General features: G+C 39.5%; 1 protein-coding gene across 2 annotated transcripts; it reads left to right on the top strand.

Moving 5' to 3' along the window:
* The first annotated feature begins 1,538 nt into the window (after window positions 1-1,538).
* On the top strand, window positions 1,539-27,894 carry ap1ar.L (adaptor related protein complex 1 associated regulatory protein L homeolog). Of its 2 annotated transcripts, XM_018251351.2 has the most exons (10): window positions 1,539-1,799; window positions 13,166-13,214; window positions 14,173-14,199; window positions 17,137-17,162; window positions 19,407-19,503; window positions 21,558-21,656; window positions 24,289-24,350; window positions 24,778-24,848; window positions 26,836-26,964; window positions 27,257-27,894. In XM_018251351.2, the coding sequence occupies exons 1-10, from the start codon at window positions 1,726-1,728 to the stop codon at window positions 27,496-27,498; spliced, it is 876 nt and encodes a 291-aa protein (XP_018106840.1). In that variant the 5' UTR covers window positions 1,539-1,725; the 3' UTR covers window positions 27,499-27,894. The 2 variants fall into 2 exon arrangements, with proteins under 2 accessions (XP_018106840.1, XP_018106844.1); XM_018251355.2 differs by lacking the exon at window positions 21,558-21,656.
* Window positions 27,895-27,997: the final 103 nt, after the last annotated feature.

Raw genomic sequence — 27,997 nt, forward strand, 5'->3', positions numbered from 1 at the left:
GGGTGTAACTACAGAGGGGGTGGGGCCCAGGAGGTATAGGGGCCACATAAGGCCCAAATACAATTTCAATAAATATTGGTAAAACTGCTCAACCTCTAGACATTTTGGTGGCCAGCAGATTTTTGCCCCAAAATTGTCTGAAATTGAGGAAAGTCACCGGAAAATGCGAGAATGCTTAAAAGAAACGGGAGACTGGGGTACAGAGTAGGGATGCACCGAATCCAGGATTCGGCCTTTACAGCAGGATTCGGATTCGGCCGAATCCAAATCCTAATTTGCATGTGCAAATTACGGTCATGGAGGGAAATTGCTTGACTTTTTGTAACAAAACCAGGAAGTAAAAAATGTTTTCCCCTTCCCACCCCTAATTTGCATATGCAAATATAGGTTCGGTATTTGGCCAAATCTTTCACAAAGGATTCAGGGGTTTGGCCGAATCCAAAATAGAGGATTAGGTGCATCCCTAGTACAGAGCCCAAAATCGGCTAACTCAACAAGTCCCATTGCATGCTGGGTATTGTAGTCTTATATTAAAGGAGAAAAAACCCTACCCCCCTACCCTACATAGACCCCCCTCCCCCCCAGCCTAGCTGATACCCTGGGCAAATGCCCCTAACTCTTTACTTACCCCTCCGTGCAGATTCTGTCCAGCGGAGTTTAGGGGCGCCATCTTCTTCTCTTCACTAATCTTCGGAATGAGACCCGCGAATCGGCGCATGTGCAGGTGGAGCAATTTTCTGTTTCTGCACATGCGCCAAAACTCATGAAAATTGCAGAATCGTCGTCTCATTCCAAACAGTACCGAAGCGGCTGAAGATGGCGCCCATGAACTCCGCTGGACAGAATCTGCACAGAGGGGTAAGTAAAGAGTTAGGGGCATTTGCCCGGGGAGGGGGGGTGGCAGCTAGGCTGGGGGAGGAGGGAGTCTATGTAGGGAAGGGTTTTTTTTTATTAAGTAAATCAAATAAAATTTGGCAGGTTGTGAAAGTTTGAAAATATTTCTCCTTATCTAAACTGTTATTTTGTGTCTCAAAATTGTTACAAAGTACCTTAATTGCACCTGTTAGCTGTTCTGTGCTCTTTGCTAAAAGCTGTTCAGTGCAGAGAAAATAGGGACATTCCAGTAGAAATGAAGGGCTGCGGGTTGAGCTGTCAAAAGAGGGACTGTCCCTCCGAAAAAGGGACAGTTGGGAGGTATGCAATTGTTAAACAAGAACTACATTACCCTACATGCATTGGGAGACACAGGCTTGGCACATTAGTGCAAGAAATTGTAACTTGGCTAGTTTGTACTTTCAAAACCCGCCTGGGCTTTAAATTAGTAGCCCAATTTGGCTGGAAAACCACTAACCTGACAACCTGATAACCACATTGCTCATCAGCGCCTATGGAAACCTGTCCCATGCCCCAGCCCTAGGTGATATGCTCCAATTGGAACGCTGCTTTCGTTTCTCTGTTTCATCACTAGGCGCCCAGAGAAGAAATTCGCGTGAATGGGAATAAAAAGCTACTGGCGGGCGAGCTGTGATTACATCAATGCGCGTAGTCTTCCATGTCTGATGATGGCAATGAGGAACATTCTACTGCCATTCTTGCTGTCACCTGATAGGGGCTTACAGAAATGAAGGCCAGAGGTGTAAGCGCGTTCTGTGGGGACTGAGCAAAGGCGCGCACTCCCTATGTCTTGTGGGCTGGTGCATTTTGCGCGCCTCGGTTCAGTATGCGATGGGGATCTGCTGGACTCGGTGCTGCAGCATCTTCAGAAGAGAGAGTAGCCGGATACAGAGAGCTGGCGGCGGGTAAGAGAGAAGGACAATGGGACATTGCACCAACGTGGGCGGAGGACTGTGCGGTAGTAGAAACGTTGTATGCGCAGGGAAGCTATATATTTAATATAGTTGAATGTCCGGTCAGTGATGTGATAAGGGGTGCATTTAGTTGGACTGCCCGCTGTCAGACTGTCGTGTGTTCCTTTGTTCCTGGAATGCCGGGAAACCCCTGTGCCAATACAGGTGGTATATGCTTGGACATCCTTTACCAGTTTGTCATTCAGAGAGGCGGCTCGTGTAATGCCAGGAGCATTTGCTTTTGTTTCGTTACTCTGACCTCCAGTTATCATTCAATTTCAACTCACAGCATCATCCCCTCATAGACTAGTCACGGATTGTAGTTCTACAGTCTGACTCCATGTGTTTTACCAAGACTGGGAGGAACACTGCAGTCAGGCCTGATTGAGGGGAGGGTGATTATCTATGGCATGCCAATGTTAATAGGCACATACATATTATTAATTTAGTGGGAAAATGATCATATTTGATGATCATATTTTCTCAATGTGTTTGGTATACGCTGCATTGTATGATACCTTATTACTGAAAAAGATTTGAGGGGCACACACCTGGTTAATTACTTCGTTTGATTGGGTGCACCTCCCGTGGTGTCCTTCCACACCAGATTGCCAAAGCCAGAGAAGAGATGGGCAGCACTCCAGGATAGGATAAAAAAGCCTTTATTCACATACAGCAGGGCAGCATAGCAACGTTTCGAGCCTCGCACGGCTCTTTGTCAAGCTAGCATATCATTATACAAAGTCTCCTTTATATACACCAACATCATAGCACCCTCTAGGGGCTGCATCTAAGTATCAAAATTGTAGCACAATGTTTCACTTATCTGACAATACGTCAATTAGTAGTCCCATTTCAGTCAAAGACACACAATGTATCCTCAGATAAACTGTAGAAAAAGGAGAACATTAAAACCAGATTAAAAGAATTAATATAAATTATCTAAAAACAGGAGATAGATCATATTCCAGATTCAGTCCATTCGGTGCTAGGGTATCTAATTTCCTGATCCACCATGCCTCTTTATATAGCAATTTTTTGACCCTGTCACCTCCCCTTCTCAACTTCGGGACAGCATCCAAGATCTGAAATTTTAATTGTGATATCGTATGTCCCAATTCTATAAAGTGTTTGGCGACCGGCTGATCCACTCTTTTACATTTTATAGTTGATTTGTGTTCTCTAATCCTATCTCTGGCCATGCGTGAGGTTTGACCCACATAAGCTAAGCCACAAGGGCACTTTATTGCATAAACCACAAATGTGGTAGTACAGGAATAATGGCCAGAGATAGGAATAGGGATACCACTTCTAGGGTGGTGAATCACCTCTCCCTTTTGTATATTGCTACAGCAATTGCATGAGCAACAGGCAAATGTGCCCTTCTTAACCGGACGTAGTACCGTCTGTCTACTCTCTTTCCCTGAGCCCAAATCTGACTTCACCAACATGGAGCCTATAGTACGGGCCCTTTTATAAGACATAACAGGTGGATTCTGGAAAGCAGGGACGCCCCCCAGATTAGTTTTTAAAATACCCCAATGTTTTCTAATAATTTTCCCTATATTATCACTCAACGTGTTATAAGTTGAAATAAATGGTATTCTGGCATGATTTTCTCTCTCTCTTTTTCTTAAGAGCTGTTCCCTATCAACATTCTCGACTTCCCCTCTTTGTCCATCCACCACCATCCTAGGATAATGTCTAGAAAGAAATTTCTCAGACATTTCATCCATCCTTACTTTTGACAGTTTCTCATCCGAGACTATCCGTTTCACTCGTGTGAACTGTGACTTAGGAAGTGATTTTTTGATCTGTGGTGGATGGAAAGAAGAGAAATGAAGCAGAGTATTCTTATCTGTTTCTTTGGTGAATAAATCAGTATGGAGTATGTTATCACACATGTATACTCTGGTATCAAGGAAAGCAATCTCCTGTGAATTTACATGGACAGTAAACTTGATATGTGAGCATGCTGAGTTAATTTCCCTATGAAATTGTTCTAGGGACAAACGTGGCCCCTCCCATATTATGAATACATCATCTATATAGCGTAGCCATTTTATACAATGTTTTTTGAAAAGTTGATTCGTGTAGATGAATTTTTCTTCAAATTTACCCATAAATATATTCGCATATGAAGGAGCCACGTTTGATCCCATGGCCGTCCCTTTCAATTGCAAAAAGAATTCGTCTCTGAACAAAAAGTAATTCCATCTTAATACCATTTCCAGGCAACTTAAGGTGAATCTCTTTTGGGCTCCATCAAGGGTCTCATCTTGTTCCAAACAGATGTGAACCGCCTCCACACCCCCATCATGTGGGATGGAGGTGTAGAGGCTTTCCACATCCATTGTGGCTAGCCACACTTCCCTTTCAGGTAAAGAAATAGATGCCACTTTATTTAAAAAGTCACCTGTATCCTGGATATAGGAACACTGGGAGATAACATGTGGTCTGATAATGGTGTCCACAAATCTTGCTAAAGGGGTAAAAACTGAGTCGATCCCAGCCACTATTGGTCTTCCAGGTGGTTTTTTTACATTTTTATGGATTTTCGGCAGCATATAGAACACAGGGGTCACAGGGTTCCCCTGTGTCAAATATGCCGCCAATCCCTCATCAATGACATGTACATCTTTAGCATTTTGTAAAAGTGTCCCAATCTTTTTTTGTATGTCAGACAGTGGGTCCCCACTCAGTTTAATATACGTGGTATCATCAGATAGTAATCGTGTAATTTCTCCAATATAGTACTCAGTAGACATGATAACCACTGCACCCCCCTTATCAGCACTTTTAAAAACTAAATCCTTACGATTTGTAAGTTTGTTTAGTGCATCAAATTCATCTTTTGTCAGGTTAGGGGTCATTGTATGTATTTCCCCACGCCTATAGGCATTTTCTAATGATTTCATTTCAGTGGTTACCATGTGTACATACGTTTCAATTGGAGCATTTTTGTTGTCAGGCATAAAATTACTAAGTTTGGATAGGCCCAATGTTTTGGCACAAAAGGTCCCCATGGCCAGTTTTTCCTCATAAACATCAACATTAGCAAATTGTGCTTTTAACCTTAGGTTCCTAAAGAATCTAAATAACGCCAAGTCCAGTTCAAAAAAGTCCGGGCCAGTAACTAACGCAAAAGAGAAACCTTTACTGAGTACCTTAAGTTCCTCTCCCTCCAGCGTGACTTCGGTTGTATTTACCACCGTCGTGGGCGATGTTTCTTCCGCAGTTTGCTGTCTTTTGTGTTGTGCCCGCTTGCCTCCTCGCCGCTTGTTTCGCTTGTAGTGAGCGATGTCTGGGAGCTGGATAAAAAAGCCGTCGTTGGTGCGTTCGCAGAGGATCTCTTGGGCCTTGCGCCATCAGCCTCCATACGCTCACCTCCGCCATTTCTATTAATAATGCGGCCGCGGTTCCAGCCCACGTGTTGCCTCTGGTCTTTCATACTCCGCCATCTATACACCAGGCCTGTGCTGTAATCTTCAGCGTCGCGTCGGAACTTGTCCCGCTTCCGCACCTCCAGGGCCACACGGAACTTGTTGAGCGAGTCCTGCATTGTAAGCTGTCCCTCGGAAACTTCTTTCTCAGCACAATGGTTCCGCATCTCTGCTTCCTTCTTGGTGATATGCAGTGTCAGCGCTGGCGATTCCTTCTGGATCTTTTCCATCAGGGCCACCATTAAGTCAAGCGAACACTTGTTTAAAATGGATTCCCACTTTTTAGTAAACTCTTCATCATCCGCAAACAGCGTGGGTCTCAGATGAGAGCGCAGACCACGTGGGATCCGTTGCAATCGTACATATTCAGCCATGGTTCTTAAATGTAAGTCCCAAGCAATACTTTTTCTGTATAATTTCTCAATCTCTCGAAAATCACATAACACATCATGTTGGGAAAGAAACTCACTATTGCCTTTGACTGCAGTGGTTATACGTAAAACTTCTTCAGTAGTATATGCAAAGCTCATATTTCCACCGTGGTGCTCACCTCCAGAAGGAAAACAATTCCAGAAAAAGATTTGAGGGGCACACACCTGGTTAATTACTTCGTTTGATTGGGTGCACCTCCCGTGGTGTCCTTCCACACCAGATTGCCAAAGCCAGAGAAGAGATGGGCAGCACTCCAGGATAGGATAAAAAAGCCTTTATTCACATACAGCAGGGCAGCATAGCAACGTTTCGAGCCTCGCACGGCTCTTTGTCAAGCTAGCATATCATTATACAAAGTCTCCTTTATATACACCAACATCATAGCACCCTCTAGGGGCTGCATCTAAGTATCAAAATTGTAGCACAATGTTTCACTTATCTGACAATACGTCAATTAGTAGTCCCATAGATGATGTATTCATAATATGGGAGGGGCCACGTTTGTCCCTAGAACAATTTCATAGGGAAATTAACTCAGCATGCTCACATATCAAGTTTACTGTCCATGTAAATTCACAGGAGATTGCTTTCCTTGATACCAGAGTATACATGTGTGATAACATACTCCATACTGATTTATTCACCAAAGAAACAGATAAGAATACTCTGCTTCATTTCTCTTCTTTCCATCCACCACAGATCAAAAAATCACTTCCTAAGTCACAGTTCACACGAGTGAAACGGATAGTCTCGGATGAGAAACTGTCAAAAGTAAGGATGGATGAAATGTCTGAGAAATTTCTTTCTAGACATTATCCTAGGATGGTGGTGGATGGACAAAGAGGGGAAGTCGAGAATGTTGATAGGGAACAGCTCTTAAGAAAAAGAGAGAGAGAAAATCATGCCAGAATACCATTTATTTCAACTTATAACACGTTGAGTGATAATATAGGGAAAATTATTAGAAAACATTGGGGTATTTTAAAAACTAATCTGGGGGGCGTCCCTGCTTTCCAGAATCCACCTGTTATGTCTTATAAAAGGGCCCGTACTATAGGCTCCATGTTGGTGAAGTCAGATTTGGGCTCAGGGAAAGAGAGTAGACAGACGGTACTACGTCCGGTTAAGAAGGGCACATTTGCCTGTTGCTCATGCAATTGCTGTAGCAATATACAAAAGGGAGAGGTGATTCACCACCCTAGAAGTGGTATCCCTATTCCTATCTCTGGCCATTATTCCTGTACTACCACATTTGTGGTTTATGCAATAAAGTGCCCTTGTGGCTTAGCTTATGTGGGTCAAACCTCACGCATGGCCAGAGATAGGATTAGAGAACACAAATCAACTATAAAATGTAAAAGAGTGGATCAGCCGGTCGCCAAACACTTTATAGAATTGGGACATACGATATCACAATTAAAATTTCAGATCTTGGATGCTGTCCCGAAGTTGAGAAGGGGAGGTGACAGGGTCAAAAAATTGCTATATAAAGAGGCATGGTGGATCAGGAAATTAGATACCCTAGCACCGAATGGACTGAATCTGGAATATGATCTATCTCCTGTTTTTAGATAATTTATATTAATTCTTTTAATCTGGTTTTAATGTTCTCCTTTTTCTACAGTTTATCTGAGGATACATTGTGTGTCTTTGACTGAAATGGGACTACTAATTGACGTATTGTCAGATAAGTGAAACATTGTGCTACAATTTTGATACTTAGATGCAGCCCCTAGAGGGTGCTATGATGTTGGTGTATATAAAGGAGACTTTGTATAATGATATGCTAGCTTGACAAAGAGCCGTGCGAGGCTCGAAACGTTGCTATGCTGCCCTGCTGTATGTGAATAAAGGCTTTTTTATCCTATCCTGGAGTGCTGCCCATCTCTTCTCTGATACCTTATTACTTCCACAGACACCAAGGCCACTAGTAATGTCAGTCTTGCAGCTGTGCTCATAATTTGCCCACAGTTATCTGTGCCTTGTTCAGACCTCATTGTGCAGTGGCGTAACTAGATGTTACTGGGCCCCACAGCAAATTTATTTTAAGGACCCCCATATACAGAGGCTTATATAAGCTTAAAGAAAAAGTCCCAATGTAAAAACCTAAAAAGGTAATTGTCTCACCGTAATATGTGGGGCATGGGTGCTCATGCCCCAGACCTTCAGCTCGAGGTGGAGGTATCCAACCAAAGAAAAAAACAGCGGGCACTCACAGATCCCACAAATAGGCTTGTAAAAGAACTGAGAACTTTTTTAAAGCCACAAAGTAGATAAATACAGAGCCTTACGCATTTTGTGCCAGTAGGAACTTAATCGTAGGCTGTTATTAAGAGCCTACTGGCCCAAAACATGTAAAGCTATGCATTTACGGATCCAAAAACCCGAAACCAGAAAGCTCAGAATTATGGAAAGACTGTCTCCTATAGATTCCATTATAATCAAATAATACAAATTTTTAAAAAAGATTTCCTTCTCTGTAATAATAAAACAGTAGCCTGTACTTAATCCAAACTAAGATTTAATCCTTATTGGAAGCAAAACCAGCTTCTAGAGTTTATTTAATGTTTACATGTTTTTCTGGTAGGCTTAAAAAGTACGAATATCCGTTATCCAGAAACCCCCAGGGCTGAACGTTCTGGATAACAGGTCCCATACCTTTACTTAAGTTGATCACTTAAGTATATTGACTTTAACTCTTTCGTGTCATTATTCTGTGTGCAGAGCAACAACTCTAGTTATTGTAAAGATGGCCATACATAGGCCCATTAAAGCTGCCAACCGACAAAGTCTGTAGTTTTTGGCCAGTGTAAGGGGCCCCCCCCCCGTCAGGCCAGATGTCAGGCAGGTTTAAAAATCTATCTACCCGGAACCTCATTTATTATATTTATCTTAAACTCTGCTATATGGCTGAAGTTGGCCAAAACAACAGCTACAATGGCAGATATCTAGTGGAGCTGGGCCGCCTCATTTCTATATTTCCAGTTCTTTCATTTTGTAGAACCCGTTTGTATAACAGCTTGTCATGAAACTGATCCAGCCCGTGTCTCTGTAATACTAGCTGTCCTGTCTAAAAGACTTTTGACATAAGAATACACTTGATATTGTTGTTTGCTTCAGTCGGTTTAAAAAGTATTAAAAGGAACTGATAAGCATTTTAGTTATTAGATGTTATTCAATATGTGAAGTAACACATATTAACTTTAGTTTAAAATGCTATATCCTGTTTTCTCATTTTAAAAGAAGTAAGCCTATGGCCCCTGCACAGGTCCCCCTCCACAACATCACTGACCAGATCCCCTCCAAAATTGTACATTTCCCCTGCATCTGACCAGAAATGGCAGAGCAGCACGTCATATCAGTCTGCCCTCATTATTTTCTGTATTCCTATTTTAAATCTGACATTTGTTTACTTAGGTTAACAATGCCTATCTGGAAGGTTCAAGTTATGCTTTAATATGTAATTCACCTCGCTACACTCCCTTGTAACAATTACATTGGAATGGCATTCTCATGTCTGCTGAACATTACAGCATAAATTCAATAAAGTTGTATATTAACACTGTTATATATCTGAGCTATAATAACCATGGGCTGCTTAAACAGAACATATTGAATTTCAATACTGCACCAAAATTTGATTCTGGCCCAAACTGTTAACACAGGAAATAGCCAATATGCCCCATGAGCTAATCTAAATTATTTACAATATGTTAATCATTTACAACAAAAACCTATACTTTATTTTTATTTTGTTCTCTGACATTTCAAAGCATTAAAATGGAAAACTTGCATTTTATGTTCAAACATAAATTAAGATAAAATAAAACCAAAATGTATTATCTGTGTAAGTATACAGCCAGAACAAAAAGCATTAGTTAGTACCCTTGGAGAGGCATCCCTCCTCTTTCCCAAGCCACATGATATTGTAGCTTTTGCCTTATCTGTGAAAAAGAAGCAGAGTTCTGCAGCAGAGTTGGCAGAAACCATCTTGCCCACTTGATATTCTCTTCCCAGGCAGGCAAGGGTCAAAACCCCAAAGAGCTATAGAATTCACAAGGAATATAACACCCAGGAACAAGCTAATTGAACCTAACAACGGGCAACCATTTACACACTGAAATCCCCTTTTATACTTTTGAATTTCTCGCCATTTCGTGTGACGTCATTACGGCGGTGCATAAACCAGGAGGCGCGCACGTAATAGGGGAACCGGATACGTAATCGACAGGACGCATGCGGCGGTTGTCCCCAACGAAGGCACGGCGGAAGCCCCCGCATGCCAGGGGGCATACCATGGACCACCAGGGTAAGCAGCTACAGTCCTTACATTACCCCCCCTCTAGGAGGGGCCACTGGACCCTCAAGCTTACCAGGAGACCTGGAATGGAACTGTCTCCTAAGGTGGTCAACCCTGGTGTCAGATTGGACCAGACTTTCCACCAATACTGGAGGAGGACAGGATTGCTGGTGAACCTGTATGGCTGGTTTTAACATAGAAACATGAAACAGGTTAAAAAACATAAACATATCAGGTAACTCAAGACGGACAGAGGTTGGGTTCACAATTTCCACAAGGGACTTATAAATCTGGGCCCCCGCTTAAGAGATGAAACTTTTTGAGGTGAATTGGGGAGAGGAAATCTCTCTACCCAAATGGAGCTTCCCTTCTCCACTTAGGTTTTGAGAATTTCCAGGCCTCTTGGGACAATTTTTAAGGAAATGCCCCTTATCCCCACAATATTTGCATAGACCCAGGGATTGCCTATGGGCGCTTTCCTCGGGAGACAAGCGTGTAGCCCCCAATTGCATGGGTTCCCCCTAAGGGTTAGCAAACAAGGGAGTTATATTACACCACAGGTGTTGGCTAATAGAGCTGGCACTCCAGTTGGGGAAACTAAAACATTGCTGCCAGCGCTAGGCCACCCACACCAGGAGGGAGGTCCCAGCGTGGGTGGAAATGTTGAGGCACACGCATGTGCACAACGAACCAGTGCCACAACTAGCTCATTATACACATACATGTGACCTCAGCTTGAGAGACTAATTCATTAAGTGCATGCACCCTATACAACATGGCAGCCCACACCAGGAGCTCCCTCCCAGTGTAGGTGGCCTAGTGTTGGCAGGGGGCTATTTTTTTGAAATAATAAACTATTGTATCCCCCCAACTGGAGTGTGGCCTCTACTATCCCACAACTGTGGTGTGGGGAGAAAAATCAGGGTGACATAAAAAACAGGAGCTGTTTTATACATACAGAATTATCTGTTTAAAATGGACTCTATGGGGCAAATTCACTAAGATGCGAAGTTGCGCAAGGCGCAACTTCGCCGCACTTCGCCAGGCGTAGTTTCGCCAGGGCTCCGCAAATTCACTAAAATCCGAAGTTGCGCACAGGGGTAGCGTAAGGTTGCGAAGTTGCGCTAGCGTTGGTTCGCTATATAAAGCGAAGTTACGCTAGCGAAGGCTAATTTGCATACGGCACAAAATTCAAATTTCAATGGAGGAACACGTATCTGCACTACAAATGCCTAGAAAACCTTCAAATCAGCAAATAAAATTTTTATTTTGCCCTACACATGTGCCCACTGTCTAGGTAAGTTGCCATGAGTCAGGAAATGTAGGGGGGGGGAAGGGGAGCCCCAAAAATTTTTCGATCTTTTTCAGCCTATCAGCCATCATGTAGAAAACACGCCAGCGTTTGGGACTTAGAAAAAAAATTGACTTTTTTTATAATTGACTTTTTTTTAAACAATCCCTATCTACTCTATTACGCTTCGCCAGCGTTCGTTAGTGAATTTGCGCAGTAGCGAAAATGCCAAACGCTAGCGAATTAATGCTAGCGTTCGGCGCTTCGCAGCTTAGTGAATTTGCCCCTATGGGAGATGGCCTTTTAGAAATTCAGAGTGTTCTAGATCGGGTTTCTGGACAAAGAATCCCATGGTTTATATTACAATAACAAGTTACAAAAGAGACTACATATTTTATTTCTCACTTTGTTACAGTTAAACATTACTTGCTTCATTACTGTGAACAAGCGGTTTTAAAATGGCTTTAAAGCCTTTTCCAAGTCTCTCTTTAAATAGAATTGACTGCAGACCAGGAAGGATAAAGTTATGAAGAAGATCTTTCCAAATTACGTTTTGCTTTCATTAGAAAAGAAATGCCTTTGGGGGAATGATTTACATTGTAAGAGTGTACCCATGGTCGATTCTAGGAATTCTCTAGGGGACTCTCCTAATAACATCACAGTATCTTCAATAATGGTTTCTCTGCAAGACCCTTTAATGGGCTTATATTTGTCTATTAGCTTTCGTATACTGTGTTGCTTGGTACAAAGGCAGTAAATCCATCCTGCATTCCTCAACACACTTTAGCGGTTATAATTTCCATGCCTGATTCTTAAACCCTGTCCTGTTTAAGATCTTGAAATGGCCATTGGCTGCTAAACAATTTATTTATGCTTGCACTGCCCACTAATGAACCAACCATAAATTACTGGAGCTGTGGACAATGTTAAGGGTCCATAAATCTTTTCTGGCTGCTTTGTTGAGAAGGAAATGACTAGAGCAAACATTAGAACTTTGTAAAGCATTGTAGCTGTAGAATCATGTATTATTATTATAAATGTTAGCTCTAAAAACCACCAGTTTCCATGCAACATCCAAAAGAAGGTTTTAAGACCAATTTATTTTCTGGAGATCTATTCTCTGCATTTCAATGACATACTGCACTGGATATTGACACTTTTTAAATTGAGGAACAGCTTAATCAAATTACACATCTGCCCAGATATATTGACTGAAGCTCTAAAGATATACAGGTTCTTTATATGATTCCATTAAAAAGAATGCAAATTCTGATTAGCTGGGTTGTATACAATGGTTGCAATGATTAGATTTCAATTCACCAGCAACAATAGTCGTTTTTGGTGCATTAGCATGTGTGGGGTACACGTTTGCATGTACATCAGTTACCCTGTATATACAATGTCTGTGTTCTGCATATAAACTATAAAGAAAGAGCAAGAAAAGAGTACAGTTCCATATTCAGTTACAATGTACAGTAATGATTCCAGAAAAAAAGTTCTCATCTTCTGAAAGTTCACTCCCAATTCCATCCAAGATCACATTGCTGTTATTTGTATGGAAGGTAACTGCTATCATTTTCAAAGAAATTGGCAGATTTTATGTGTTGGGATCTTACCAACTGTATGGATCAGTTATTAAATAAACAGTAACACCAACAAATGAAAGTGTTTTCAAATAATGAAAATGTAATGTACAGTTGTGCTGCACTGGTGAAACTGATCTGCATTTAACAACCAATATTTTAGCTATAAGCAGAACTGGATTGTTATTGTTAAGGAAAGTGTTGATGTGTATAATTTTAATTGGTCTGTTGCATCCAAAACATTGTAAACCACATTTTACTTCTTACAGATCAAAGTATTTTAAAACTACATCCAGAGACGAGCACTTTACAATTGAGGTTGGTATCTCTCTACTGATGTATTATTAAAGGGAAACAAAACTCCCTACCCATTTATAACCACTGCCCATCCTGAAATGCATCAATGGGGAGCTTCTGATATATTCCCTCTTCCCCATATCTCTTTAGCAAATGCAGAACAGCGGGGTTTGAGGCCGCCATGTTTGGGTGCATCACATTCTGTGCCCAGGTACCTTGGTGATCTCCATCCAGGAGGCCAGGACCCATTTAGCTTCCAAAGAGGTATGGTTGAAAGGGTAAGATACTGGGAGCCCCATTGATGCAGTTCAAAAGCAATATTTAGTGGGTTTTCCAATCCAAACATGACTTTTTGCCAGGTTACCTATACCAACCTTGCCTGGCTCAGTTGGTATGAATATTAGGACTCCTAAATGGTAAGCCACTTGGTCAGTGAAATGAATGAATGACCTGTTTAGCTTTGGACTAAGGGGCAGATTTATTAAGGGTCGGATTGAAAATTAGAATTTTCAAATTATTTTATCGTCAAAACTATCAAATGAAATTAATGATTTATCAAACTCTGGCCCTTTTTAAAATTTGAATTAGACTATTTGATTAAAGTTTTCAGGTCGTAAATATTCGAGTTTGAGATATTCTATTTTTTTTATAAATAACTCCCCAGTCAAATTTAAAGTATATTTGAATTTAATAGAGTAAAAAAAAACTCACATGAATTCCAAATTCAACCTTTCATAAATGTATTTTAATATTTTTAAATATATTATCTAATGTAAATTAAAGTGTCAGTGGCATTTAGATTATTGGTTCAAGCTAATAAACGTTTGTACCAGTTTGAGTAATCCATAGCAGTCATTAATCAGGCAGCATTTATTGGTAACGTCTTTTTATACCATTATGTTCATTTGAATCTTCAAATGCAATTTAATGAGTGATTGAAAATGTTATCTGCTAATTCAATGTTTTTTCTCCCTTGCAGTTTGAAAACCTTGTTGAAAGTGATGAGGTGAGTGTTTTGAGTTTATTGGTAGAATACATATTTTTCTATGCTGTGCACAATATTGTTTTTCAATGAGACTGTGGTTCTTAATAAGGTAGAAAATGTATTTGCCTTTATTACACAGTCTCTCTGCCACAGCCTTTCTGTGATGACACTCTAAACCCCTACACAATTTATTATACAACAAAAATACTTTCAAGAGTTTGTGTGTTTACAATTGTCATGGTTTTTATTTGTTGGTTTTTGGGTTGACTTTCAAAATCTCACAATGTGATGCTTGCAGGACCATCAGCTTTTATTGAGAATTTGTCCTAAAAGTGTAGATTCACTTTTGTTATAGGCTGAGCTTTTTGTTTTCATTTTATTAAATGCTTGTGGCAGTGTTCCCGTTATCTGTGCAGGGCACACATTTGAGTCCAGCACACATAACACATTGTTGCGTGCACTAAGAATTTTGTGTTAAGGCACATCATTTTCTATTGATTCTGAGCCACTCACTTTAAAAAGCCTGCATACATTTCTGAAAAGTGTGAACAACAGATCATTTTTGCAAAAACATGTAGCTGAAACATTGATTTGTGTGTACTTTTTCAAGATCTTTGTCAGCTGCTACTACTATTTCTTGATGCACATTTTTGGGAATAGACTGCCATCATGTTCACATCTGCTCGTTTTCACATATTAAATCATTTGTTTTACCAAAGATTTCAATGTTTCAGATATCATACATGTTAAGGGGAGAGACACACACTGCTATTTCGAGAGATTAGTCGCCCAGCGATAAACAAACTGCTTCTTCAGGCAACTAATCTCCCCAAACTGCCTTCAAGCCGGCTAGAATGTAAATCACAGTAGATGGCACTCTGATCGCTTCGGCTTTCCGAAGTTTCTTCGTGAGTTTACTTCAGGCGACTTTGGAAAACTAAGCGTTCCGAGTGCCATCCCGCCGGCGATTTACAGTCTAGCCGGGGGAAGCCAGTTTGGGGAGATTAGTCACCCGAAGAAGTAGCGATTTGACGCTGGGCGACTAATCTCCCGAAATAGCAGCGTGCCTCTCTGCCCTAAAGGGGCCGTATGAATCTATATAAATCTGTTCGATCCGAATCACATGACTTTTCATCACACAAACAAGAAATTTCTTAACCACGCCCTGCACACGTGGTTTTCTTTCCCCCTTTCCCCCTTAAACTATATATATATATATATATATATATATATATATATATATATATATATATATATATAATAATAATAATAATCTGGAAGCCGGCACTGCACGTGAAGAAGGTCAAAGTTGCCTGGGTGCAAAAAAGCCCAAAAGTAAAATAGAATAATAGAGAAGCTCGCACTCACAGGACTTGAAAGGTCAAAAAGGTGTTTATTTAGAACAAAAATCGACTGACGTTTCGGCTTGCGTGCAAGCCGAAACGTCAGTCGATTTTTGTTCTAAATAAACACCTTTTTGACCTTTCAAGTCCTGTGAGTGCGAGCTTCTCTATTATTCTATATATATATATATATATATATATATATATATATATATATATATATATATATATATATATATATATATATATATATATATATATATATATATATATATATATATATATATATAGTCAAACACAAGAGTCCTCTGCACTCAACCCATTATCAATATATTTAAGACATTTTGTGCATACTGCTACTGAAAAATGCCTTACCCTTTAAACAAAACAGGGATTGTTTGTCCATATATTGCAATATATTTAAGCTGGCCAACTACGTCAAAGTCATCCCATATCTGGCCAGTCCTACGCTTAATTTTCATCTGATTCATTAAGAATTCTATTGCTTCATTATACATTTTACAAAGGGACTAGGTTTTACCTGCAACTTACTAGCTGCTTTCAAAGTAAACCTCCATACTTGGCTGCAAGTAGAAGCAATAGAATTCTTAATGAATCAGATGAAAATTAAGCGTAGGACTGGCCAGATATGGGATGACTTTGACGTAGTTGGCCAGCTTAAATATATTGCAATATATGGACAAACAATCCCTGTTTTGTTTAAAGGGTAAGGCATTTTTTAGTAGCAGTATGCACAAAATGTCGCTGTCTTAAGTATATTGATAATGGGTTGAGTGCAGAGGAATCTTGTATTTGTCTATATGTATTTTGTGGTCACAGCCTCATTGCACCCCCGCCTAATGGTTTTAAAAAATAGTGGTGAGCACAACTTTCCCTTGTTTTATATATATATTTATTTTAACGCAGTAACAGCAATATTTTGCGTTCACATTGCATTCGTTTTACCAAAGATAATGAGCTCTGTACAGACATCCCCTCCCTTCTCCCTGGTGTAAGCATTGTGACAAAATAAATCATTTATAATCTTCTTTTCGTTATTACTGCATATAATAGGAGAACATTAAACTGTGTTTAAGGGAATATCGGTGGCCCTTATGTTTACAATATCTGTATTCCATTTTCTTGTCAAATATAAGCAAACTACCATGGCAATGGTGACTGACAACAATGTGTGAAAATTTGTAACTTTGGGCCGCTCTTATGCGCTGTGTTCAGCTGTAATTGCAATGATTCTGCAGCTAGATGATCAAATATTAACTGCATGCTAGGTAATTCTGAAAAGTCATAAAAGCCCGGTTGGTGCCCTTTATATTTGACCATGTTGCTTCTGTTCCTAGTTGATTGCCAACTAAGAGCATGCTTACTGGAAACAAGGACCAGGTCAGTGCACATGCCTCTGTTTGGCAATCACGTGCCCCTGTTTGGCAACCACTGTGGTGGAACCTGGAACTAGAAGTTGGGGGATGCAGCAAAGGGGACAGTGCAGGGAGTCTAACTGTTAAAAAGGGGGAAGTTAGTTCACATTCAGGTTTTTTTGTTTTGGCTGCACTTGTTTAATTTCATGTGACCCTTAATACATTGTTTATGTTAACAGGGAGAAAGTCCTGGCAGTAGTATAAGGTAAGTCACCATTGCAGACTATGTTGTGGTTATCTTTTCTTTCTCCCCTGTTCTCATCATTTTTGTTTTGGATAGTGTGTATTTTGTATTATTTTAGCTATAATTCTTATGCAGTGACATATGCTCTACTGTGCCATACTGCCTGTGAGTAACAATTACAAACATATAATGGCATTGTAATTGTTCACCTACTTTTACCAACGTGATCTTAAAGGTGGGCTTCTATTGGAAGAGCAAAGAGCCGTTCTCTGTAAATCCCACCCTAAGTAACCTATAGGGGGGCTACTGGTGTAAAATGATGAAAGTGTAAATGGTCATTATGATGTGTATTTAGTACTGTATCAGGTAAAAAGGAGTAATGGTATGGAAACAAACAAATTTGTATATCCTCACACATGCCTATGCATGTATGTTTTTTTTTCTGATATGTGCCTAGTATGGTAGAATCAGCATGTCAGGCCATTGATGTTGCCTTTGTTAAAACCGGTAGAAAGAGAAGCATTAACACTAAGACTACCGGTGAAGGTGGAAAACAGGACAAGCGAAAGAACTTGGTCCCATATGTAGCAGGGGGGGTTGGAAAAATTTAGAAGGATTTTTAATAAACCCTGCATATCCCTGTCTGCTTTAAACCCAGCAACACACTGAGGCAGCAGCTGGTTCACCCAAAAGACCCTACCCCAAAACCCAAGAAGAGTAACATTGTGTATGCAGTTCAGAGCAGTGAGGAGTGTTCTATTTTGTATGTGGGAGAAACCAAACAACCGTTACACCAGCGTATGGCGCAGCACAGAAGAGCCAGCTCCTCTGGTCAGGACTCGTGTACCTACATCCAAAAGAAAAAGGACACACGTTTGAAGACTGCCAAGTCCAGATTCTAGAGCGGGAGAGCGACTGGTTCAAAAGAGGTGTTAAAGAAGCCATATATGTAAAAATGAAAAATAAAAAACAATTTTAAAAAGTGTGGGGGGGGAAAGGGGCGGGGGGGGGTGCGACATCAATTGTCTGCCACATACAATGCTGTTTTGGCACCTCTCCCTGGAAGGTTTAATAACATCTCAAAGCTCCAATCTTGCTAATACAATCAACACCTAACTTCATGACATTCTTGCAAATTATGATAAACAGTAATGCTGATCTGGAGCAACATTCCAGATCATATATTCCAGAAAGATCTTTTTTAGTCATTCTGAATTGAGAAAGCCAGTCGGATGACTGGTGAAACTGTCCCTTCTCAACATGTCAGTTAGATGTTCTAATGGTAACGGACTACTGCTGCACAAATATGGCAGCCCCCTCATACAGGAGGACTGGGGATCAGATAGGTAATGTAAAAGCATTGGGCAAATACTTTTATGGCAAAATTATAAATAGCATGCAAAGCCAAAGTTATGATGTATGTATAAAAGGTTTAATTTCTGGTGTCAGTATCTCTTTAATAAGTTATCAAATGAGTCATTTCAGTATTGTTATCAAGCACAGGGTCATGTGCAAGATAAGCATGGAATTTAGCCCAAAGGACACACAGATGTTCTTTCAAAGATGTTTCTAAATTTTTGGCACTGATTTCGAATAATTGTAGTAATTCAAACAGTGTTGGCTTGAAATATATCTTGTGCAACTGTAGATTGTAAATGGATCAGAAGGTTATTCTAAATACTTTGCAATTTACATTAATTATTTCGTTTTTTGAAGATTTCAAGATATCATGTGAACTACTAATTTACAGTAACGGCTATAGTAGCACCCTGCTGGTCATTTTTCTGATTGAGATACAGTCGGCAGAACTTATCAGAAAGAAAATTGTTCTGATGTTGCTCTGTTTAGGAAAGACATGAGAATAGTTATCTGATGATTCTCATGTCTTCACTAAAGAGAGCAACAGCAGAACAGCTTTTTTTTTCCTGACTACTGGATGTAAATAGTTTTTGCTTTGTATATATTTGCTAAGCAAAATGCAAGCTTTGTTAATAATGTGTGCAGCCAATTGGAATCATTCTTGCACTACATGATAAAATTCAAATGCCAAAAAATCTTAGATTGAGGACCAGTATCTATGTCATGGCTATAGAGCAGCTTCTTAGTTCGTTTGTTCTATGATACACGTAAATTCAGAAACAGGCCTGTTTCTATATAGTATTTATTTAGTCATATAGCAGAGTTCCATGCTTTAACCTGCAGCATCTTTGGAATGAGTAAGAATAATCAGTTTTTTTGCACCTTTCTACTCTTTTATATTATCAGACCCTTGAGTGAGGAAGAAGTATGTGATCTAAAGGAAAGGCATTATGATTCTATTACGGCACGACAGAGAGAGAATGATATCAAGATACAAAATGAGGTAATGAGCGTTTTTATTCTAGTGGGCTACATGCCAACGTTTCAAGATTTCCTTCATAATTTAATAACCAATTCTACAACTTTTATTTCTACTGAGATTAAACTTCTTTCCCTTCAGCTATACAGGGTATAACCATTTTGCCACCAAATACTGCTCTGGTAACTCACATGCAGCACACAGATCATTCATTATGAGAAAATATGGCCTTATTTATATTGCCATAGGACTAGGTCCTGCCTGGAGACTTGTTACCATAAAGGCGGACAGCAGAGTATTGTAAGGGCCCCACATAGTATGCCACCTTACTATTTTTCTGATTGTTCATGCAAAGAGTGGAAGTGAAGGGGAACTGCAATAAAAAAATCCTTCTAAAAATGCAAGCTGTGGCATTAGAGGAATCTTTAAATGTTACCTACTATTGAGTTCAACAGCAAGCAATGCATTCTGCAGTGTGTCAAAGCCAGACTTGCAGAAACTGTAAACAGCCGGAAAGATACAGCTTTCGATATCAATTACATTTGCAAATTACTTTAAAACCAACGAACATTAATGTATTGTGCTTTTAAGTTGCTTATAATTACATTTTCTTTCCTTATACGAAAAATACTTTTTGGTTGTAGGATCCCTATATTGGAGAATGAGTCATATCTCTAAAGCTATTCAGAATAGAGACATTTCTGTCAAGATCAGACTTTTTGTCTACATAGAACCTGCTTAATTGCAAGTGGATCCACAGCATGGTGAAAAAAAAACCTTTTGAAGCTTCTCCAATTTGTATCAGAAGGGGGAAAATTTCCTTCTTTAATTGATTTTCTCACTTTGCATCTGACTGCAATTAATATATGTCTGTGTAAGTTCTACAAAAGTAGAGCTGTATCAGTCTAGTCTTCTTTTCCCAGTAATATCAAGTTATTCTGGACCATAAACCAGACCTGCATTCCAATGAAAATGCTGGCTGTTAAAGCAATTTTTATGTGTTGTGTGCCAATTAATTCCATCCAGGATGTGGCACCTTGCAACACGATCTTGACAAACTGGCAATCTGGGCAGCTAAGTGGCAAATGAGATTCAATGTTGATAAATGTAAAGTCATGCACCTGGGATGTAAAAATATCCAAGCCACTTATACCCTTAATGGGACTGCACTAGGCAAATCCATTATGGAAAAGGACCTTGGAGTCCTTGTAGATGATAAACTTGGCTGTAGCAATGCCAGTCAGCAGCATCAAGGGCAAATAAGGTCTTGAGCTGTATTAAAAGGGGCATAGAGTCACGGGAGGAGGGGGTCATTCTTCCACTGTATAGAGCACTGCTTAGGCCCCATCTACTATATGCCTTTCAGTTTTGGTCTCCATCACTCAAACAGGACATTATTGTATTAGAGAGGGTACAGAGAAGGGCAACTAAGCTGGTGAAAGGTATGGAAAATCTTAGCTATGAGGAAAGACTGGCCAAATTGGGGATGTTCACGCTGGAAGAGGCGCTTAAGGGGAGATATGATAACTACGGTATGTATAAATATATAAGGGGATCATATAATAATCTCTCTAATGCTTTATTTACCAGTAGGTCTTTCCAGCTGACACAAGGTCACCCATTCCGATTAGAAGAAAAGAGGTTCCGCCTAAATATTCGGAAGGAGTTTATTAACAGTTAGAGCTGTGAAGATGTGGAATTCTCTCCCTGAATCAGTTGTACTGGCTGATACATTAGATAGCTTTAAGAAGGGAATACAGGGTTATGGGAGATAGCTCATAGTACAAGTTGATCTAGGGACTATTTTGGGCCATTTTGGAGTCAGGAAGGAATTTTTTCCCTCTCTGAGACCAATTGGAGAGGCTTCAGATGCGTTTTTTGTCTTCCTCTGGATCAACTGGCAGGCAGGCGGATAAAAAAAAAAAAGGTTGAACTTGATGGACGTGTGTCTTTTTTTTTAACCTTACTATGTTTTCATTTCATATTTGTGTTGATTTTTCATTCTTTTTATTTCTTATTCCAAGATCAGCTAGAGAGGTTCTGATTTTGTTAACCATTATTGTTTTGTTTATATGCAGTTAGCCTTACAAGAGGAGAAGTTAAAACTAGAAGAGGAGGCTTTATATGCTGCACAGCGGGAAGCAGCGAGGGCAGCCAAGCAAAGAAAGATTTTGGAGGTGAGGGAATGAGGACCCAACTGAAATACCTTATTGCAGTAATAGGAATATAAATATTATAGGCTGATCTAGCGTTTGGGGATATTTAGCTCCTGGTTCTCAATTTGGACACTCCTGTATTAAAAGTAGGGATGCATAGAATCCCAGTTTCGGTTCTGCCGAATCCTAACCTTCTTTGGAGGGATTTGGCAGAATCCTACCTAGCTTTTTTTGGAGGGATTTGACCGAATCCTAGCCTTTTTTGGGAGGGATTCTGGCGAACCCTAGCTTTTTTGGGAGGGATTCTGCCGAACCCTAGCCATTTTTGAAAGGATTTGGGCAAATCCTTGCCTTTTTTTGGATTGGATTCAGCAGAATCCTAGCCTTTTTTTGGGGGGGGGAATCTGGGCAAATCCTAGACTTTTTTTGGGACGGTATTCTGCAGAATCCTAGCCTTTTTTATTTCTATTGGATTCGACAGGATCCTAGTCTTTTTTTTTTTTTATTGGATTCGGGAGAATCCTAGTCTTTTTTTGGGGCGGGATTCGGCAGAATCCCAGCCTCCTTTTTTTGGACGGGAATTGGCAGAATCCTAGCCTTTTTTTGAGTGAGGATTCCGATTCAGGCAAATCCAAGTTCCAGGTAGGATTGAATCCGAACCCTTAAAAGCACAGTGGTGCATGCTTTCTGCATACCAATTTCCCCCCTGAATTATTCTCCTTTGCAGAAAAAGTGGATTTGGAGCATCCCTAATTAAAAGTAAGAAATACTTCTGAAATTGTTTTCATGGGCTGAAAACCGTTTACAAATACACTTTGGTAATCGAGAAGACTGCATACATTAAAGTTCTTGCTATTGCTTACTTTGAAACAGCAACTGTGATCATTTTGTATAGGCTGCGTAATCTATAACTTCTGGAGCAGCTGAACAAGAAATGCTCCATGTTTATAAAGAATCTCATATTGTAGGACATTCATTTATGATAAGTATAAAGCAGTCACTGCTCCAATTATGCCTCTTTTGTTGTCACATATGTCTTACAGCTAAATGTGTTTTTTTTGTTTACAGTATTAATATTAGGAGAAACATCATCAAACTATTTTCCAAAATCTAGTTTGGAGCTGAATCTATTTTATAAAGTTATCTTGAGGTAGTTTAGTTGTCCTCTAATACATAATTACAGAAAGGAGTCACTGGTGGACATCATTCAATTTGGGCCATCCCTTATGCACTCATATGAATATTTACAGTATATGAAATGTTTTATCCATCAACCTGTTGCAGGTTTAAAGCTAACTTACTGTAGTACTTTGAATCCTTTCGTTTTGGAAGATGAGAGACATGAATAATTATTAATAATATAGGGTGTAACAGCTATTTTTTTTTTTTTTTGTGTGGTGGTGTATTTCTCCCCTAATTCAAAATTTTGGCCATGCCAAATCATATTGTAGAACAAATAGACCCGCAATTAGAGGACCAGTGAAGAGTAACATGAAGTGTTTCTTTCATCCACATGTTTGGCTATCATTTACGGACTTTGTTACGCTTACCTCATTGTAGTAATTGCACTTGGACCCCTTTTAAAAACCCATGAGTGCATCACTGAAATTCAAATGTTATGTGCAAGTTAATTAAAAATAAATAAAAAAATGAATAAGGGAACAAGGTTTCAGTAAGCAACAGAGAATGTTAATAGGCAAAGCTACTGGTTTAAAAGTATCACTGACCAAGAAAAGCTCTTCTCTGCAGCACAAAAGCAGTCGCATTTGCAATAAAACCACCATGATGCTTTGCGACTATAAAGTATGTTTTGCTTTTGTTTTAAATTATCAGAATAGAAGACAACTTAAGGTAACATGATGATAGTGTTAAACATTTATGGTAACACAAAGGTTTTCAAGGTTGTTTTGGATAAAGTTCACCTTTGGTGCACGAGATTTGGGCAGCACCAAACCAAAAACCTACATTATTTTTTGTTTACATCCAGAAGTGCACTCAGTTCCATGGCGGATTCCCTTTCATAGAAAGGGAAGAAACACACAATCTATTGTCCTTAAAACATGTATTATGCAGCATAAGCTTTTCAGAAAAAAACCCCTACTTCAAGCTTGGGGATAGCTAGGGAGTCAAGTCAACGCCCCAAAGTGTGTGCCATCTAAGTGAAAGCAACAAAACCTTTCATAGTATATGATGTGTGTGCAAAGGCTACGCAGGGTTAGTTGCTAGAGTAATTAATGAAAGAAATCTTGTTGAAAGTGGGATTTTTAGGGAGCTTTTGAAATGTATGATGCTTGGCAACATGCTGATGCCTTATTTTGCAGGAGAAGATTTATAATTAAATTAAGGTTAATTGAAATGAGAATGTGCTGTAGCTGTTGGTAGCATTATGGATTTGTGTTTGAAGTTATGGGATGTCAGCTTGTGTGTTTGAAACAAGATGTTAAAGGGATACTGTCATGGGAAAACATGTCTTTTTCAAAACGCATCAGTTAATAGTGCTGCTCCAGCAGAATTCTGCAGCCCTGCTATTATTGTTCTGTATGAATGCAATGATTTACCTGTTAACATTTGTTGGATAGTCAAGAATCAACATTTAATTGATTTCAGTTACCCGTTCATGCTCTGTACATTTTCATTACTTTTTTGTCTTTAGCAACACAGGTTGCAGTGGATAAAGCAAAGAGCACTAGCAGCTAAGAATGGAGAAGATGCAAGGTATGGGTATGTGGCTGGGCAATTCATTTAGCTTAATCTCAGCCTTTTCAATCTCCCTCTTAAACACATGTATTGTCAGTTCTGTTTTTGTGATGCAGTGCATAGTGCACCTGTATGCTTAATGCAGAACTAACCCACTAATCCTATTCCATTAGAATAATAATTATCCAATCTGGGACATTTGCGAGACTATATTTCACGTTACCAGTTTGTGTTAAAAAGGTTTAAAGGAGAAGGAATAGCATTTTACAATTGGGGTGCCAAAAGTTAGCCCCCCCCAAGTGACTTTTTACTTACCTGACACCCCAAGTGTAAAATGCAATTCCTTCTCCTTTAAAGAAGAAATCCAGAACTAGATCATTATTAAACTAATGACGCAGGATCAGCTTATCTATCTCAGCTAATGGCACATTTTCCTCTCTTACAGTTCTGTATCAGAAGATTTTGAAACCTACTTGCAAAATTTGAAGTCACAATATGGAGCTGTTAGGAGCAGCAGTAAGTCCACCGTAGTTGCATTTGTGTATAGTCTACAGCTACCATGGTGGAATTTCATACTTTTCCATGCCTTTTATATACCAAAGTATCAAGAAAGAAACCTTACAGAATTCTTATTTATTGTTTTGTATTCTGCCATATCATTTAAAATATGCACTAAACAGGCTGTACATTTGCATAAAAAGATTTATTAATGTATCATGGATGCATTTATACTATTCTGTATTTGTAAAAGTTCTAAATATTGTAGAAATTGTCCGAAGGATCTTTTGTACATCAGTCAGTTTTTAGACACGTTTAGCGACAGGACAAGCTAACCATACCCATACAAGAATTAAGCATTTATAAACAAAATAGATATTAACCAATGTCATTTCAATGGGTGTCCAAAATTACCTTTTTAAACCACAAATGCAAAGAAAATTGATATCAGAATGATATTGTATTGTTGCGGATTTTAGTAATTACTGTAATTCATCCACAAGTATATCCGACCATAAACGTACTCTGATTTTACCACTAGATGTCATTACAGTTAGCATAACATTTATTAAAAGTGCTTAGGTTGGCGTGCCCGAAATCCACTGAAAGCGCCGGTACTGACTGTTCTCATCCCAAAAAATGTTCTTTTGTGTTTGAATTTCTTGCCAGTACTACAGGGAGTTTGTATAGGCTAATAGTGTAATTATACTTCTGTCCCCTCTAACTAGTACCTTTGTGATAGGTGACGAGCAAGGATAGACTCCAGATGGATGCGTACACGCCATTTAAGAAGTGGACTGTTTGGACTTATTCTCATTTAAACAAGAAATCGCGTAGCCGTAGCAGTAATATTTGGGCACATGATTAGTGAAACGATCGTCTATATTGCTGCCTGTGTGCTGAAGGTGTTAACAATAGACACGTACTGGCACATAGTGATGCTCCGCTCTCGCATACGTCTTTAGTTTACTGTACTGGCACGTCAGTACGTCTATTGAACCTTCAGCCCTAAAGAAGTATATGAGAACAGCGCGTCACTACGTTCCAGTACGTGGCTATTGCCAACACCTTCAGCACACAGGCAGCAGTATAGACCAAGTGGCAGATCATTTCACTAATCGTTTGACCAAATATTACGGCTACTTGATTCCTGATTGCACTGTGCAATGGAGGCTGAGGGCCGGTGTAAATTTGAAAATGGGCCGCAATTGGCCCCTGGGCCTGACTTTGGACATGCCTGCTTTAGATCCAAGTGATTTAGTTAGATTCACCATACAGCTGCAATAGTGGGTGTGAGCAACTATTAGTCTCTTGCAGGGGCAGATTTATCAAGGGTTGAATAGGAAATTCAAATTTTTTTTTGGTCAAAACTCACTAATTCGAATTGGGAATAATCCAAACTCAATAATTTGACTATTCGCCACCTAAAACCTGCCGAGTTCCTGTATAAGTCAATGGGAGAGGTCTTATAGCTGTTAATAGCCTTCCTGACATTCAAGTTTTTTTCTGAGAAAAAACTTACTTCGAGTTTAGTTGAATTTGATTTCGAGCTTTCGAGTCGGTAATATTCGTTTGAGTTTAAGATTTTCTTAAATCACCTCCCAATTGAATTTCGAGCATATTAAAATTTAATAGAGTAAAAAAAAAAAAAAGTCATATGAATTTGAAATTTGACCTTTGAAAAATGGGCCTCCCCGTGTGCTGTCAACAAATACTAGAATAACAATATTGGGTCCTAAACAGATGGCTTTGTGATCCAGTGCAAGGTTGTAGCAACAATGATTTACTTCTGTACTGCTAAAAAAAGCCACTGTTAAGTGTATGTTTGTATAAACACAACAGACTTCTGCCATGCACCCACAAGTCGGTCATGTTAATCCTCTTTACTTCAAAAGAACATCACAATCTCCACAAATATATTTAAGTGGAAATATTAGTTCTCAAATCCAACAGTCTGGGCTAAATTATATTTACATCCACTAAGTATATGTTTTATTGCATTCAGGATTGTCTTCTGAAGCAAACGTATTGACACCGAACACAGAAAGTAGCTGTGATTTAACGACAAAAACAAAGTCAACAAGTGGGAATGATGATAACACTTCACTTGACCTTGAGTGGGAGGATGAAGAAGGTAGGTGGTGCTACAGCTTATCACTTATCATATAATAGATTGCTCCTCCTCCTATAAAGTGTACACTACACATATCTGTTTATCTCTCTGTTCTCTGGTTCTGACTCTTAAAACAATGTAGCAAAAGCCAATTATCCCTGGGTCCTTTAGGCTAATGCCAGATGGGGCTGAAAATTGGTGGGCTGAAATACAAAGGCCGAGTATCATTTTATTTTAAAGGGCTTCCCTCCCTATTGCTATATGGGATTCAGAGCTTTCTTTATACATATTAATTTTTTTCATATTGATTAAGGAATGAACAGGATGATCCCTATGAGAGAGCGCTCAAAGACAGAGGAGGACATCTTACGAGCAGCCTTAAAATACAGTGGCAAGAAGCCTGGAAGTCACGGAGCCTCTGCTTCTGATGACTCAAATGGGCTAGAGTGGGAAAATGACTTTGTGAGTGCGGAAATGGATGACAATGGGAACCCTGAGTATGCCGGGTTTGTAAATCCAGTCACAGAACTGTCTGCTCAGCATCAGAATAGGTAAAGACACTCTCTCATAGATATATTGATGACCAAATGGATGAAGATTCTTCTCCTTCCCTATGGATTACAATGAATGTACGCTTTATTCTTGGAGTCTTCATTCAAAAGGGGAGCAGCAGGAAAGGGTTAACTGGAAGTTTTTAAAAAGAATAAGTGCAATTTTCACTTTTTAATTTCCTTTTATTGTGACGGGTCCATGTAGTTAGTATTTGCTGCATTTCTCCAGGATCACTAATAAATGATCGGCACTAAGTGAAAACTTGATATTTCGCTAAACGGTTTGCACTTTTATTTCTTCTCTCAAGGGATTGCATTGTGTGGAATTGGGTTGTACTGGCTCTAATGCATTGTTGTTGCTGCTCATTTAGAATAAAACCTATAATGGGTGTAAAATAACCACCTGCTTCACGGTTAAATGTTGAAATGACCATTAAATCTACCTGCAGTGGGCAAGGAATTCCAAAAGTAACTCAGCCGGGGGGGGTCATGGAATTGGGACT

Source organism: Xenopus laevis, chromosome 1L (genome assembly GCF_017654675.1).
Source record: "Xenopus laevis strain J_2021 chromosome 1L, Xenopus_laevis_v10.1, whole genome shotgun sequence".
Lineage (NCBI taxonomy): Eukaryota > Metazoa > Chordata > Amphibia > Anura > Pipidae > Xenopus > Xenopus laevis.